Raw genomic sequence first — 15,386 nt, forward strand, 5'->3', positions numbered from 1 at the left:
CTTGTAAAACCACATTCAGGGTGCCACAGTTTGACTGGGTCACCTCATGAGCATGGATTAAGTACTTACCTGTGTAATTCTGTACTTTGTTTCCTGACCTCTTTCCTTAGTTGGCACAGGCCAGTTGCAAATTTTCATTACCACTGAGCGGTTGTATAGAGCAAACCATGGTTTCTTTGCTCTCCAGAGCAAGACTCAAGGCCCACTCAGCAAACTGTAGCTGTGATCGCAATAAATTTAAATATTTCTTCTGGAGGCTGGCCAGGGCTACAAGGCTGGGGCGAAGGATGTTGAGGGGCAGACCATGAGCAAGACCAGATGCAGTGATCCCTCCAAAGGGGAAGACCCTTTCGGAGTTCTGTGCCATCTGTGCAGCCATTCTGGCACCCCAGCCTCCAGTCTGACTCAGCAGGAGGGGATCACAGAGGTACCCAGAGGCAGCAGTGGGCCAGCGCCCACTCTGACGTGCAGTAGAAGCAGGAAAAAGTTTGTCTCCACCTGACTCAAACCATTAGGACACAGCTTGACCGAGGTGGAAGAGGACACCAAGAAGACTTTTTTATGGGCCTTCACATGCACCAGGTCTCCTGAGTCACAGGGAGAACATTGACTGTGTACAGCAACAGGCCCAGCTTGTGGAGCAACAACCCCATCATCTTCCTCCAGAGGAGGCAGAGGAATGGCTTGACAGCAATGGAGTAGAATTGGTTGGCAAGGGCAAACTTAATACAATTCCCAAGTGAATCTGATCAGCTAGGTCAACACACTACTGAACTCGCCCAAGCACTTCCCTCACATAGTGGAGGTCAGAGGCAAACCCCCGCAGTTTCCCTGGGCGGTAGCTGTCGTCTCTTGCCATGAAATGTCTTTGCTACAAGGCAAAGAAGGGACTGGCACTATGTACTACGGGAAGCAAATTGTGAAACAGCTGTCCAAGATGCTCCAACCTGGGATCACCTAGGTCTGGTCAGGAGGGATCACATTGCCTGGCACAGAGCTAGGTCACTGAGATCACCTTCACAAGGATCTTGGAGCCTGCACCCAGGAGCAGCATTGGGCACCAGTTCTGTAGGGTGCAGAGGTGTCAATGCTTGGGCAGAAGAGTGTGACAGGCCCCACTCTGCACAACAGGAGGGGCACATTATTGGCTGCAAACATTATTGGAATTGCACTTCTTCTGGGCCTGGCATCAGGGCACAGGCATTCATCAAGTTAATTAATACAGTTTTCTTACAGTCCAGCAGGTGACCTGCTATAACCTTGGCAACTCGAAGGAAACAGGCTGGGGAAAAGCAGGGTCATTATAACTAGAGAGAGCTGAGTTCAGTGAGCGGAGCGCGGTGTATGTTCTGCAGGAACATGACACAAGGGCCTCCCTTCTGAAGGAGGAGGCACAAGGCTCAAGGGAAAGCTCATCCTACCGTCCGTGGTGTCTAGCAGCACTCACCTTGCAGTGCTCCAGAGGACTCCTGGGCACTACTGACACTTGTGCTCATTACAGACGAGAGGTGTACAGTAGTTGTACGGTTTCATCTTTGCCTAGTTTTGCTCCTCCTATAACTATAAATCTGGAATCCCTTTTTCCACTCAGTGTTTTCTGGGTATTATTCTAACACTAGCATATCTTGCGCTGAAATTGATAGGAAGCTATATACATTTCATTGTTGTCTCCGATTTCAGATCCTATGGAATCAAAATACCTTCTTCATGCTGTGTTGTTTACCCCACATGGATCTGAAATCCTGCCCTATCTCCAACTCCACCCCTCCCAAATACTGTTCAGCTGGCTCCATCTGATAACATTAGGAAATTTTCCACCAGTCGTTGCTATTTGATAGTTTCTGCTAGTTCCTGCTGCTGCGACTCAGCAATCCTTGTCTGCATCCGTTTACATCTGCCATTCTTCCCAGTGTTGCACAAGAACTTACATGCTAGAGCTGAATTCCCTTACCCAAACACAGTGTTGCTGCTCCTCTGTTCACACTCCTCCCTGCCCTCCCCGCTCTCCAGTAAAACTAAGAACTTCAGCAGAAGGCCTGCTTGCATAAGCAGGGAGTTTCTCAGTGGCCTGAAATGCAAAAGAGTGAACTCCCGACTGTCACACAGCTTCTCTCTGTTGTTAGCATACAGCTTGAAGGGCCTTCCTTTATTATTGGATGGATGCAATTTTTGCTACTGAGGCCAGTCATCTCTGCTCTGTCCTTTCACAAGCTCAAAGAGGTCTCTTTCCTCACTGCTTCTGCAGAAACGATCTTCCAGAACCGCTCTAATAATTTGCAACTTTTTTTTTCCTGATTTCCAGCACAGCGTTCCTGTTGATTTGCTCTGTGCAGTGCCGTCTGTAGGCTCACGCAGCTTCTCTATGTTACTTGAGGGGAAGACAGGAGACACATTCCTCCTTGGGCTGCATTTGCTGACTGGTCCAAGGGCCGTTAGTTTTTCTTCATCCACCAGACTTTTCATTCCCCGGGTACTGCAGTCTGTACATGAGATGTTTAAAGTGCAAAAATTAATACGGTGGGAAAATAACGGAAGATCGGCAAGGAGGATTGTAAACACACTCAAGCTACTTGCAGCTGGGGTGTATAAAAACCCCACATATATCATACTAATCACTGTTTAGTCTTGTGTGCTTGACAAGTAGAACACCTGTGCCTAGGTACCATAGGCTTGTGATAGACTTAGAGGCACCTTATCGAACACGCTTGAGATTCCCGCCCTGCTGTGGGAGAGATCAGGATGCAGTGGTAAATTCCGCCTGCGTGAATCCCTGATAAACAGGCAAGAACAGTGGGTTCAGGGATCCTCTGGCAGGGACTGGGCTCCGCGGTGCCTGCGTCCCCACTGTGCCTCTGCCCAGGCGCTGCTTCGGGGATCCCCTGCCTGGGGAGTCAGTGAAAATAAATGTACTCCTTGCATTTAACCTGTGGTTTTGTGGTTGTTCCTGCATCCTGCCTGTGCCGGCTCACACACTCCAATTCTACTAGAGTAAGCTCTGTTAAGTCCTTTCTAAAATAAAGCAGGCTGGCACAACACACATCTCATAAAGTCATTTGTTTGGATGCTTGCTCTGGGACTCCCTATCGCAGACAGGCAGATCACAGAATCACAGAATGGCTCGGGTTGGAAGGGACCTTAACGATCATCTAGTTCCAACCCCCTGCCCTGATACTGCTGGAGGGGAACTCCCAGAACATGGGTTCTTTTCTTTTTAAAACCAGGGAAGAATTAAAGGTGAATAGGCCCTCCCGGTCAAGCCACCAGAGAGAGATCTGCCACAGAGAGAAGCGACTGCTACCGACCGTCCCTGGAGCAGAGCTGAGACAGGAGTAACGTGGTGCACAGCAGTAATGCACTCGGTGAAGGACCACAACAGCTTACAGTGGAAGGGACTGGGCTAGAGGGGACCCCTGCAGAGCGCAGCCAGGCACGTTCACATCAGGAAGGCCGTGACTCCAGAGTCTGAGCTGTTATCTTTTGGCAATTCCGTTCTCACTGAGCAAGCAGCGTGCTCACACCCGCCGTGCTCGTGGGTAAGGAGATGACACCGGAGTTTACTTGTGAAAAGGAAGACAAGATCGATTATAGCACAGGAAGAAAATAGGAGTGCAGAGATCAGAGTGCAGAAGAGGGAAAGCCTGCCTAGAGGACTGGGGTAGGGAGTTTGGGAAACTGAGGCGATGAGAGATGCCGTGATACAGGCCTGGGCAAGGACGCACGGGCGTCCAAACGGGATACAAATCTCTCACGTTAACTGTAGCCTCAACAGCATTAATAACTTGTGACTGTGAGCTGCAGCCCTACTTCCTTGCGCTGTAATGTGTCCTCAATTGTACGTTACTGTTGCTGGGTTTGTTTTCTAATGTTTCAAGGAGTTAAATAAATTCACAGAAGCGCCAGAGCTGGCACAAAGGAAACAGCAGATCACAGCTGGGACCAGGAGAAGCAGAGGCTCCTTTCGGTGGCAATGAGACGTTTACTGCCTTGCTCGTCTCAATGAGCATTTGAAGCTGACTTGCACCAGCACTGCCACCAAAAGCAGAGCACCAATCCCCTTCTCTCCCTCCCGCTTACGGTGCCCACACACTTACATTGTTTTGTAGCAAGGACCAAAGAACTCAACCATGTTAAAACACTTCAAGCCTTGCTTGTCACGGGTTTTGCCTAAACCCGTTCATTCTGACGGCAAGCAGGTCCCCTCCTTTCTGAACCAGAATAAACCCAAAATGTTCTGGGAAATACAAAGTTGCAAGGAATCAATATTCATTCCGAGTCAAAACAACCTCTTCGTGTTTGGTATCTCTAACGTTAAGTGCAGACAGCACAGGTGCTGCTGAAATCCCCAGAGCTTGCCACAGCAGCACCGGGGCCATGCGTACCACGCCGAGCATGAACGTGTAACTTGATAGAGATGAAATAAGAGGAGCATTAATGAATGCTCCTTTTTAGCCAATTCTTGAGAAAGCATTTTAGTATCAGTCATTCATCTTATTTCTACCAGTCTAAAGTATAACAGAACTTGCCTGTGGATTTTTAATTGACTTTTAATAAAATGATCCCAACTTAATTTTCTCATTTTCTGTCAGTTACCATTTGTAACTATTTAGCAGAATGACCCGCCAAATCAATTAAAAACCACCTTATCTTTTCTGTAAGAAGGTAGGTCCCCCCAGAAGAAATACTATCCCTGCCAACTGCCACCTAAGACAAGGCAGCGCTCCTCTGGGCAAGCTGTTACTGGCTGTCGCTTGTCTCCTTTCCTAGAGGAAGCTCCAGCAATCCATGGAAGCCGGCCAAGCCAGATCCCTCCCCAGCACCAGACTGCATCCTGACTCATCCCTCACCTACTTCCTTCCCTATACTCATAAATCTTAAAAGACATTCGGGGAAGAGCAACAGCTCTTATCACACCCTTACCCCCTTCAAGCTCATGTAGGCATAGAGAAAAAAACTGGGGGAATGTTCCTGTGGGGAGCCAGGAGAACTGAAGGGCTCAAGGGCACCAGCTGTAAACTTTAGGGGAGAGGGAGGAGAACAGGTTTTGCACCTGGCAGGGCCAGACAAAGGTGAGGTGGTTTCATTTAAGCCTCCCCCATTCTCTGCCGTAACCATTCTTGACAAGACATGCTCAGACTTAACTGGAAATTCAATTTCCCTCAAATAATTCACTGCAGCCAAGATGCAGAATTCGTGAAATAGTGTCAGAAGGCTTTATCGGGATCATAACATTCAAAGATCTTGCATGAACAAAGACAGCCAGAAAACAACAGGCAAGTGAAAACAGAGAAGTGTTGTCTCTGCTGAGGGCCCCACCAGAAGTACAGAAGTCAGCCTAGAAGGTCTCTCCTTGTAACGGCATTCAGTTTTTTTACTATCCACAGGAACATGACAGGGCAGCCACAGCCTTGGGGAATTTAGGCATGCACAACAACAAACATGTTGTTTTCCTATAAAATCCATACACTGGAAGACAGTGATTTAAAAAATGGGAGCAACGTGCCATGATTATTGAGAAGCTCAACATGAGCCAGCAATGACACAGAAATCCAACCATACCCTGGGCTGCATCCCCATCAGCGTGGGCAGCAGGGCAAGGGGGGGATTCTGCCCCTCTGCTCCGCTCTCTGAGACCCCACCTGGAGCGCTGTGTCCAGCTCTGGAGCCCTCAGCACAGGAAGGACATGTGGACAGGAGGAGGCCACGAAGATGATCCAGGGGCTGGAGCCCCTCTGCTGTGAGGACAGGCTGAGAGAGCTGGGGGGGTTCAGCCTGGGGAAGAGAAGGCTCTGCAGAGACCTTCCAGCCCCTTCCAGTCCCTAAAGGGGCTCCAAGAAAGCTGGGGAGGGACTCTGGAGCAGGGAGGGGAGCCATGGGACGAGGGGGAAGGGTTTTAAACTGAAAGAGGGGAGATTTAGATTGGATATTAGGAAGAAATTCTTTGCTGTGAGGGTGGTGAGCCCCTGGCCCAGGTTGCCCAGAGAACCTGTGGCTGCCCCATCCCTGGGGGGGTTCAAGGCCAGGTTGGACGGGGCTTGGAGCAACCTGGGCTGGTGGGAGGTGTCCCTGCCCAGGGCAGGGGGTGGCACTGGACGACCTTTAAGGTCCCGTCCAACCCAAACCATTCTGTGATTCAACGATTATGAACTCGCACCTACGTTTTCTCAGGTATCTTCAAGAATCCTTTTTTAGGAAGTCAACCTGATAGCGTTCCTTTACTGGAGAACAAAATGTTTCTTCCATATGTGTGAAAGCAAGAAGCTGGAAATGTCACATCTTCACTGCAAGACAAGTCGCAGCAGCACTTGGAAGGAAAACTGAGCCTACTCAATGAGATGAAACAGACACAGACAGAAAAACTCGTAACTTCAGACCTTTGCCCCTTTTGTGGCCTTCCTCCCCACTAGTGCCAGGCCATTAGCAAGATAATATAAACAAAAGAAACCAGGATGTGGATCAAGCTGTATGGTTTTGATGGTGTAACATCTATCACCTAGCAGAGATGGTGCTTCCTTTTTGTAGATGATAAAGAAGTGGAGTTCAAAAACTGAAACACACTGTCAGTATCTGAAATGGAGAAGACATTATTTCTAGAATTAGCTGATGGAACCATGCAACACTGGTATCGTTCACCAGAAATATGAATACAAGTTGAGAGCGCAGTATTAAAAACCCCAGTAGAGCTCAGGATGCCGCATCACCAGATGACAACGCCTGTAAGGCGCCTGTGTACAACCACTGAGGAAAAGCCACTCTCCACTTCCTAAGGCAGCTCTAGACTGAAGAACGTCACAGGACCCGTCTCCCTACCTGGCAGACAGAAATGACATCTGCCTCTTTATCTCGTCTGGCGTTACATTCAGCCTATGGAAAGGGTGGTAATTTAAGCAACAGCAGCAGCCGACTCAACAGGATCTACAGAACACTCGAGAGATGCGTCTGTAAACGCCTGCCCTGCGCCTGGTGGCGGTAACTCACACACGGGCAGGAACTCTTCTTTGGGAAGAGCTGAATACCTTCAAGGAACTCAAAGCTTCACACGACTGTTCCATTGGATTACACAGTTACAACTGTCACAAAATTCAAGCTTAATATGCAAATTTGTTTATACGAGTGCTAGGATCAATTTTTTTAATAGGAAAGCTGAACACTGAAGAACTTTAAGACACAACTTAAACACAGCGGGATTGTATAATTTTGTATCACTTTATAGAGTTCTTTGGTGGCAAGTTTGCAGCAGAGCTTATATGAACAGTATACAAAAAATTACAAATATACAAACTCGTTCAGAGTTATAGTTTTAAAATTATCCACAATGTAGGAGCTTGGCAGAAGGAAGATGCTACGCTCCAAAGGGGGAGGCGCGGCTCTGCCACTGTAGGTTTTGTTTTGTTCGTCCATCACACTACAAGGACACACGGTACCTCCAAACAACCTGCACTTGGAACTGCTGCTCTAACGGCGAGTTAGAAGTGAACCCATTCCCCCGTTCATGCCAGACCCGGGAGAGACGTGCCGTGAGTTACATCAGAGAAGACGGACACTTGCAATAAGCCTTCGTTCACGCGACAATTTATCCAGCAGTCTTAGGCAAACTTTTGCCAAGTTTTAATCTTCTACACAGAAAAGCTTCACGCATGCCAGGCAGAAACTCTTTTTTTTCCTTATTTCTGGAAAACTTCTGTCGTCCCAGAGTCTTCTTCATTATAAAAAGAATTAATTCACAAACTCCGTGAGGTTGTTCACTGGGAATCTGTGACCATGGCTTCCTATTGAGCAGGAGTTACCAGCGTTGACCCCAAGAGGCAACAACAGAAAAGAAAGAAAACAACTTGAAGAAAGTTTCAAGTACAATCAAACTTGAGTATCGGTCAAGCGTAAAAAGAAAGAGAAAAATGTGACCGGGGAGTTAAAAGTGAAATCTTATCCAGCTTCAGGTTACAATAGGTGCAAAACATGCAACGGGCAATGGGGGGAAGAAGCTCAGATCTGCAGTCGGAGCCGAACCATTTGCAGCATTTCTAAAAAGAGTAATGTCATTATTCTCCGAGAACCTCAGGTTTTCATGAGAGGAAGGTGTAGCGAATGACGTAAAAGAATAAACGCAAACTTCTCAGAGAAGTTTTTCCTGTGTACGTAGGTAAAAAGATCACACTGAACTGTTACCCCAGCTAAACAGATTTCCACCTGTCAACTAAACCACTGCAAGTGGAAAGCAAAAAGTCTGTGTTTAAACGCCTTCAGGTTTGCAAGGGCATTGCGACTATTCCAAAACTACTATTAAAAAAAAAATATCTGTAAGATTGCATTATTTGCCACATACTACCTTAAATACCATATTTATCAAGAGCTGCATCTACATCATAAAGCAGCGCCTTGGAAATAAATCCCATTTTTAATTTTAAAATTTTCTTCTGGTTTCTGTGAGCACGTAGGAGTATTACCTTTCAAACTTCTTACGAAAACCGAGTCGTCCCCTGAGGACGCAAGGCAACTTCAGGTCCTTGCACAGCGTAGACTTCCGTCCGCGTGTGCTCATGGATGGAAGTGGCTGTCAGGATCAGACATGATGCAACTGTCTCAGGAACATACAGATCTGTTACCTTCAAACGGGCCTCAGGTGGCCTAAGGAGTCACCACAAAATCCTCTCCTACCTTTTAAGCTTGCAGATTCTCGCTCTGGTGGAATCTATTTCTCTTTGCTGTTCCCCATGTAGAAAGTTCTTTACTTGTCTCATGACCCAGCTAATTTATCACCACATTAAGCATCAGTCTTGCCTTTTATCATCTCCATTTTCCCGACTGTACTCACAACATTTTAAGTTGTAGGAAGCAACATCAGAACTCTTTTTAAAAGATCTGGTACATTTTTAGGACTACACAAAGCAAAAGCGTGCACACTGCCTTTGTGTCACCACCCCTCTGGCCTGTGGCGTATGTACACTTTCTCCATCTCATTTCATTCCTGCATTCTCATCTAATTTCTCTCAAAGTAAGTATTTTAAATGCTTAAATTCTTTAATTCTGTCATATTTGAAGTTCTGGTTATCTACTGGAAACACAGCTGCTTGACCCAAAACTGAAGACTCAAAACCTCAATGCATTTACTATTCTTGCTGACCTGTTTTCTTTCTCTAGCACTGAAGTGGACAGATTGCTTTGGGGGATGCTCAAAGAACCCAGTACCGTACTGGTACCTCTCTAGGCACATCACCTGCAACAGCCAGCGCATCTTTATTAAGTTTGCAGTTAATCTCTTTCCCTGTTTTGAGATCCTGAAGATTCAAGTACGTTCAAACATGACACAAGCTCAACATCAAAAGGTAGATTTTTTTTTTTTTTTTCTTTTCTAAAGAGACAAGAAACACTCTGGAACACACTTCAGGTGTCTGACCCTGTTGCAGTATTTAACCTTTTGACCCTGTCTCACTTCCATTTTTAAAAGCTAGTGAGAAGAGATTCATGCACCACGTTCCCTTCATTACAAGAAGTTTATAGTTTAGAGAAAGGAAATTACAGGGAAAGATATGCAATAAACTACACTTCTCCTGCTTGGTGTATGACTTTTAATCTAACTTTTATTTTAAGGATGCCCAAGTAACAGTGTAGTATGAAGATGCCATTTTTGACTAGTTTTGGTCATAACAGTTCTCCAGATATTGTTTTAGATAGCGTTCTTCATTCCTGCACCCAGCCAACAGACACAGAAGAACAGGAAACAGACCTTGAAACATTAGATTGCTCCTCTGGTGAATCTTCCAGCTAGGTTTTATTAATTATCCAAAAAGCTAACTAGGGAACCCAAAATGTGCACTGATAATTTCATGTCACACAACTCTTGGCAGTCCGGCACCGCTCTTCAAACGCTTGCGTTGTACCATACATTCTCAGAAGCATCTTCTTCCTTTAAAGGGAAAAGTAACTAGGACTTTCATCTCTAAGTGGCAAGTGCTTTCTGCCTGTACTAATTATAATGCTTTCAAGTCTGAAAAAAGCACAGAGAATATTATAAAATAAAATGCAATACTTTACTTTTCTGTATCTATATTGTTTCTGTCTGATAAGTTATCTACAAATGCATAAAACTTAGGCAACATTGTCCAATGCAGTCAGAATGGTCCCAAATTCAATTACAAGTAAACCACGTTAAAGATTTACTGTAAAGTAAACAAATGGGTGAAAAAACTGTAATTTATTGAAACTCATAACTCAAAAAATATAAGATGCTGTAGTGTACAATATGTTACACAAAGCACCCTAGGGTGCACATTCAAGTCAAGTAATAACTCCATCGCCCCCCAAACCCTGGTACCCTAGTACTTCTTCCATATACAATCATGCACATTTACCCCTCGAGAGGAAGCCCCCAGCATTCTGATGTGTTAAATAGCACCAAAATCAGCATAGTCCATTGAAAAAAACTGGGGAGCTAAATTAACTTGGCCAATACTTTTGACAGCTATTATACATTCATGGAATTAAACAGTCTAACCTAACCTAAACAGTGTGTACTGTAACAATTATTGTTCTAATTTGAAGTTCTCCCCATGTAGCAGTAGTGGAGGCGATCTGCTCTAAGCAAAACTACTTACGTACTTCCTACACAAAGCTCATCTGCCTTTTTTGTGGGAAATAAGTCTATGAGGGGCGTGGAAAACTTGGATCTTTCAAGAACAACTACTGGTCTTAAGTAATGAAGCTGTTTTAAGGCAAGGTCTCCACAGTCTGTTAGTGCCTTGTCCAAGATCGCCCTCAAATTTTCTAAAGAAGGGGCGGATGACGATTCTGACAACAAGGGCTGGATTTCTGTTAGCTGCCTGTGATTATTCTGGGGTAAGATAACATTTTTTTCATTTACAAAGTTGTTTACTGGTATATCCCCTTGAGCATCTCCCTCTTTCTGCAAGGTCTTATCTACTGGCAACTGCTCAGGAGACTCCCATTCTACTACCTCATCAAAATCATCGTCGTCGTCGTCATCTTTTCCCTCACTTTCCTGAATAAATTTTAAAAATGAAGACTCAAATCCCATTGGTTTATATGTCTTTAGATCAAAAGGTTTGGACGCTGGAGGCTTCTGGATTTTGTCCTTTGTAGTACAAAGTACATTTCTTTTTGTGTTTTGATTAACTGCGCTATGTTGACATCCTTCTGGGTCTTTCTCTCTTGGCAACTCTAATTGTAAACTGGAGAAATAAGAGGTGTTCTCTCTTTCGCTATTTTCAGAAAAATCTTCAGTTTTACATGTAACTGTCTCCCTGATGTTATGCTCTTCAAAACAGGTGTTCTTTGAACTGTGGTTATATTTTAAAGTGCCTGAATACATAAAGGCACTCGCATCAAAACTCACACTACTTGATGGACATCTTTTTTGGTCTTCGTTGCTTACATCTTTAGGATCACAGTCAGTATTTGGAACAAGAGGTTTGTCACTTTCCTGCACGTTCTCAGGATTAGCTGATTTATCCTCTTCAGGTTTTACACCTTTTTTATCCAAGTCTGAAGCTGTGTCGGAGCAGGACTGTTTTTCGGTCATGATGCCACATTTAACACAAACAACAAGTTTCTGAATGCGTTGCTCTATGTACATATTGGTCATCTGATGCGTGCGTTTATAGTGCCTTACTATACTGCTTTCCAGTTTGACAACAGACAAACATCCCTGAACCATGCAAGGGTACTGGGTCTGGTTAGACTTCTCTTTGCACATTTGTAGGGCTTCCTCTTTTGTTTTGAAATTCATCAAATGCTTTTCTCTACTTCTGCTGATTCTTTTAGATTTTTCTTTTGACTGCTTCCCATTCTGCTTGCTTATGTCAAAACCGTCTTTCAAGTAACGTTGTTCGTTTTTATCTTTATCATCTTCCTCTTCTCTCTGATTTCCAAAGAGGCTATCGTAATATTCGCTATGTCGGAAATACACATGTTGAGAGTAGTGACTGTAATTTGTGAAAATCCGATCACAGCCATTAAGGTCACAATGGATTTCAAAGTCTTTGTTTAATTTCTCTTCATTGGCATGTTCTTCTATTAGATGCTGTTTAAGCTTATTAAAGGTATAAAATACAGCAGGGCAATGGGGTTGGTTACAAGCAAACCTTGCCGATTCAGCTTCAGAAAGGAGTTTTTGATCCTCTATGTGTTCATTGTGGAAGTCACTACTATGCTTAGCAAGAGCTTTAGAACATAAAAAACGCTTACCACACTCTTTGTATTTGCATGCAAATATTTTTTTACATTTGACAAGTTCCCTTTTTGTTCTTGCTTTGTCTTTTTCTAAGCAGAGCTGTTCCTTGTTATACTGGTGAACAGTTCTATAATGGCGAATCAAACCTTTCTGGTTGGTAAATGCCGAGTTGCAACTTTTATGGATACAATGAAATGGTTTGTGGTACTTATGCAATATATAACACAGGTTTCCTTTAGCAACTGTTCTTTTGCTTCCTCTTCCCTGTCGTGCTTCCAGTTCTTCCCTATGGCTGTCCATGGAAGCTATGTTAGACGTTTTTCTTGTTACATTGTCTGCCTCTTCACTGGACTCCAAATCTGTCTCGGAGCTACAGTCTCCCTTTTTTGGATGACACAGCTGTTCAGAGTGGTCTGAACGTTCAACGAACTCAGCGTTGGTTGCACAGACAGACGTTGGAACAGTGCTATTTTTATGCACGTCGTCTGAACATAAACCTGCATGATCAAATTTTTCATTAGAACATACCTTGTGAGCTGCCCTCTCACAGCCAATTTGATGTTTGTTTCTATAGTGAATTCTCAGGTGTGTTTTTCTTGTAAACGATCTTTGGCAAATATGACACTTAAATGGCGAGTACCGATGCTGGAACATATTTAATTGAAGAACCATTTCCTTTGAATAGTTATGCTTTCTAACATAATGCATTAAAAGAGCTTCTCTGGTCACAAACTCACACGTACATCCTTGGCATTCACAGAAAAATGGTTTAGCTGCCAGTTGAGTAAGGTACTGGCTGGGTAAGTTGTCCTGTTGCTCTTGAAGCTGGAATTTTGAGGTAGTTTCATCTACTGACTGAGGGCACTTGGCATCCCTAGATGAATAGGGCTGTAAAGAGCCCAAAAAAGGCTTGTGTCTTGAGGAATTCTGAATGTTAGAATTTTTTAAGCTTAGGTGTTTCAAGCCTAACATTAGTTCCAACATGTTATCTTCAATATTTGATTCCTTAGTACTGTCATAAAAAGACGTTTCTGGGGAAGAAGGACAAGTTTCTTCCTTCAGGCCATTGCTTCCTTTAGCATCTATAGTACAATACAAGCTTTCGGGAGAGTCAGCATTTGTATCTGAATTATGACCCAGCTCTGCACTAATGTCTGTAGGGGATTTACTGTCCTGAGCATCACTCAAGAGATCGAGAAAGTCTTTAGTTTTCATCTCCGTATTTTTTTTACCTTTAAAGTTATACGGGTGGGCCCTGCGGAGGTGTTTTTGCATACTTCTGGAATTTTTGTGTATGGAACAGCAGCCTTCAAAACCACAGGAAAGTTTTTTTTCATCAAGGCAAACTGACACATTGGAACACTGTTGTTTCACATCTGCTGGGTGGAAGACTCCTTCCTGGGACACGAGAAAACCTGGAACTGACTGATTGTGAGCCATTGTTTCAATCAGCAGAGGAGACACCTGGCCTTGGTTTACGGCAGCATCTGCACTATGGTCCCCACAATGAAGACTGCAATTACTTTCACTGTCTAGATCTTCACTGTCAGAGAGAGCTTCTTCCTTTATCTGTGGAATTTCCTGAGAGCCTGAGGGATCCAAGTTATCATTCAGACTGGAATTTTCAGATTGTTTGAGCAGCTGAGACTCTGGAAGATAACTGGATTTGTCCTTTGAAACTGACTGTTCAAGTTTTAGTGTTTGCTTCACTTCCCCATTTGACACTTCAATATTATGCACTGCAAGGTGATTCTGAAATTCAGTTTTCGAATAGTAAAACTTTTTGCAGCCAAAGAAGCTGCACGTGTACGATGCATCTCTGAAGTGCTGTGCCTCGTGATGGTAAAGTTGCCCTAAGTCACTGAAAACAATATTACAGCCATTTAGCTCACACTTATAACGAAGATCATCATGTGTTTGTTTGTGATTGAGAAGCTCATTAACTGACCCAAATCTAGCATAACAATCCATCGACACACACATGTACGGCTGAGGTCCACAGTGCACTCGTTCATGCTCCCGCAAATGGAAGGATGTCATGAAGTGTCGGCGACAGAAAGCACACTTCTCTCTCCTGTTTTTCATATCCAAGTAGTGTTTTGCATTCTCATCATTGTTTTGATGTTCAGCTTTCAGATGCACACTTAAGTATTTAAACTGTTTGAATACTCTAGAACAATCTGTTCCAGGACATGGATAGATGTCCCTGTCTTGTAGCTGGCAATTTTCCAGTTGGCTAAATGTGACATATTCTTGTGTGTCATCTTCAAAGTTTTCGGGCAGCTGTGGCTGATGTGACTTTTCCTGAAACGCTGGAGGTGGGCTGCTGGGTGCTGTTGTCTTTTGTGGTGATCTCTCTTTTTTCAGTATTATTTTCTTTTTAGGCCTGTGTGTTCTACTAGGTGGCATTTTAACATGTTCCATTACATGTGGTACAAAAAATTCCTTTCTCTTGAACTTTTTTGTACACACAGGACACGTATATACACCATCTTCCATATGCATCTTAGAATGATGCAGTATTCTAGCCTCTATACACTCCCTCTTGCAGAGTACACAAAAAAATTTGTATTGAAGCCATCTCTGATATCTTTCTGAAGAACCAATTGGCTTTTTCACTCTTGCTTTTTCCTTTGGGTGGTTTATTGTGTCTTTTCCATCATAGTATTTATGTTCTTTCGTCTCATCACAGTCACTAAAGAAAGTTTCTAACATGTCAGTTTCATTCACTGACATATTACAACTTGCATCATCCTCAGAATCAGAAGCTACTTTCCCTAACAGTTTAAGGCAATGTCGCTTTAAAGTCTTCCAGTCCCAAAATTCAGGATCAAATGGCCAATAGGCTTTTAAAGCTAACAGCAGCTCACAACGGAGTGAATTTGGAACCGGTGCATTTTCTTCATCAAATTTTTGATCTGGTTGCATATAGAGCTCTTCCAACACATTAAATCCACTCAAAGTTGGCTCAAGCAAAAATTCTGTGAGCTGACAAGCTCTTCTAACTTCAAGGTCTTCTGGTAAAAGGCATGCAATTGTTTTACATACTGATGTCTTCATTTCGTCGCTGCCGTTTGATCTGATCTGAAGGGCTCTCACACATAACAACACAGACACAGCAAGTCCTGCTTCTTCTGCCTATTTAAAAGAAGAACAAACAACAAACAGCCACAAACAAAAATTTTCTTTGATAAGTACATTC

The 15,386-nt window shown here is 43.9% G+C and overlaps 1 protein-coding gene across 2 annotated transcripts in view; it reads right to left on the reverse strand.

The window, feature by feature from the left end:
- Nucleotides 1–9,557: 9,557 nt before the first annotated feature.
- The window catches only part of RLF (RLF zinc finger), a 54,221-nt gene continuing 48,392 nt past the window's right edge, over nt 9,558–15,386 (reverse strand). For both annotated transcript variants that reach the window (XM_063355688.1, XM_063355689.1), the window contains one exon: nt 9,558–15,322. In XM_063355688.1, coding sequence (XP_063211758.1) covers nt 10,586–15,322 — 4,737 coding nt within the window. In that variant the 3' untranslated portion in view covers nt 9,558–10,585. The remainder of the gene's footprint in view (nt 15,323–15,386) is intronic.

This window comes from Chroicocephalus ridibundus, chromosome 19, assembly GCF_963924245.1.
Source record: "Chroicocephalus ridibundus chromosome 19, bChrRid1.1, whole genome shotgun sequence".
NCBI classification, from domain to species: domain Eukaryota; kingdom Metazoa; phylum Chordata; class Aves; order Charadriiformes; family Laridae; genus Chroicocephalus; species Chroicocephalus ridibundus.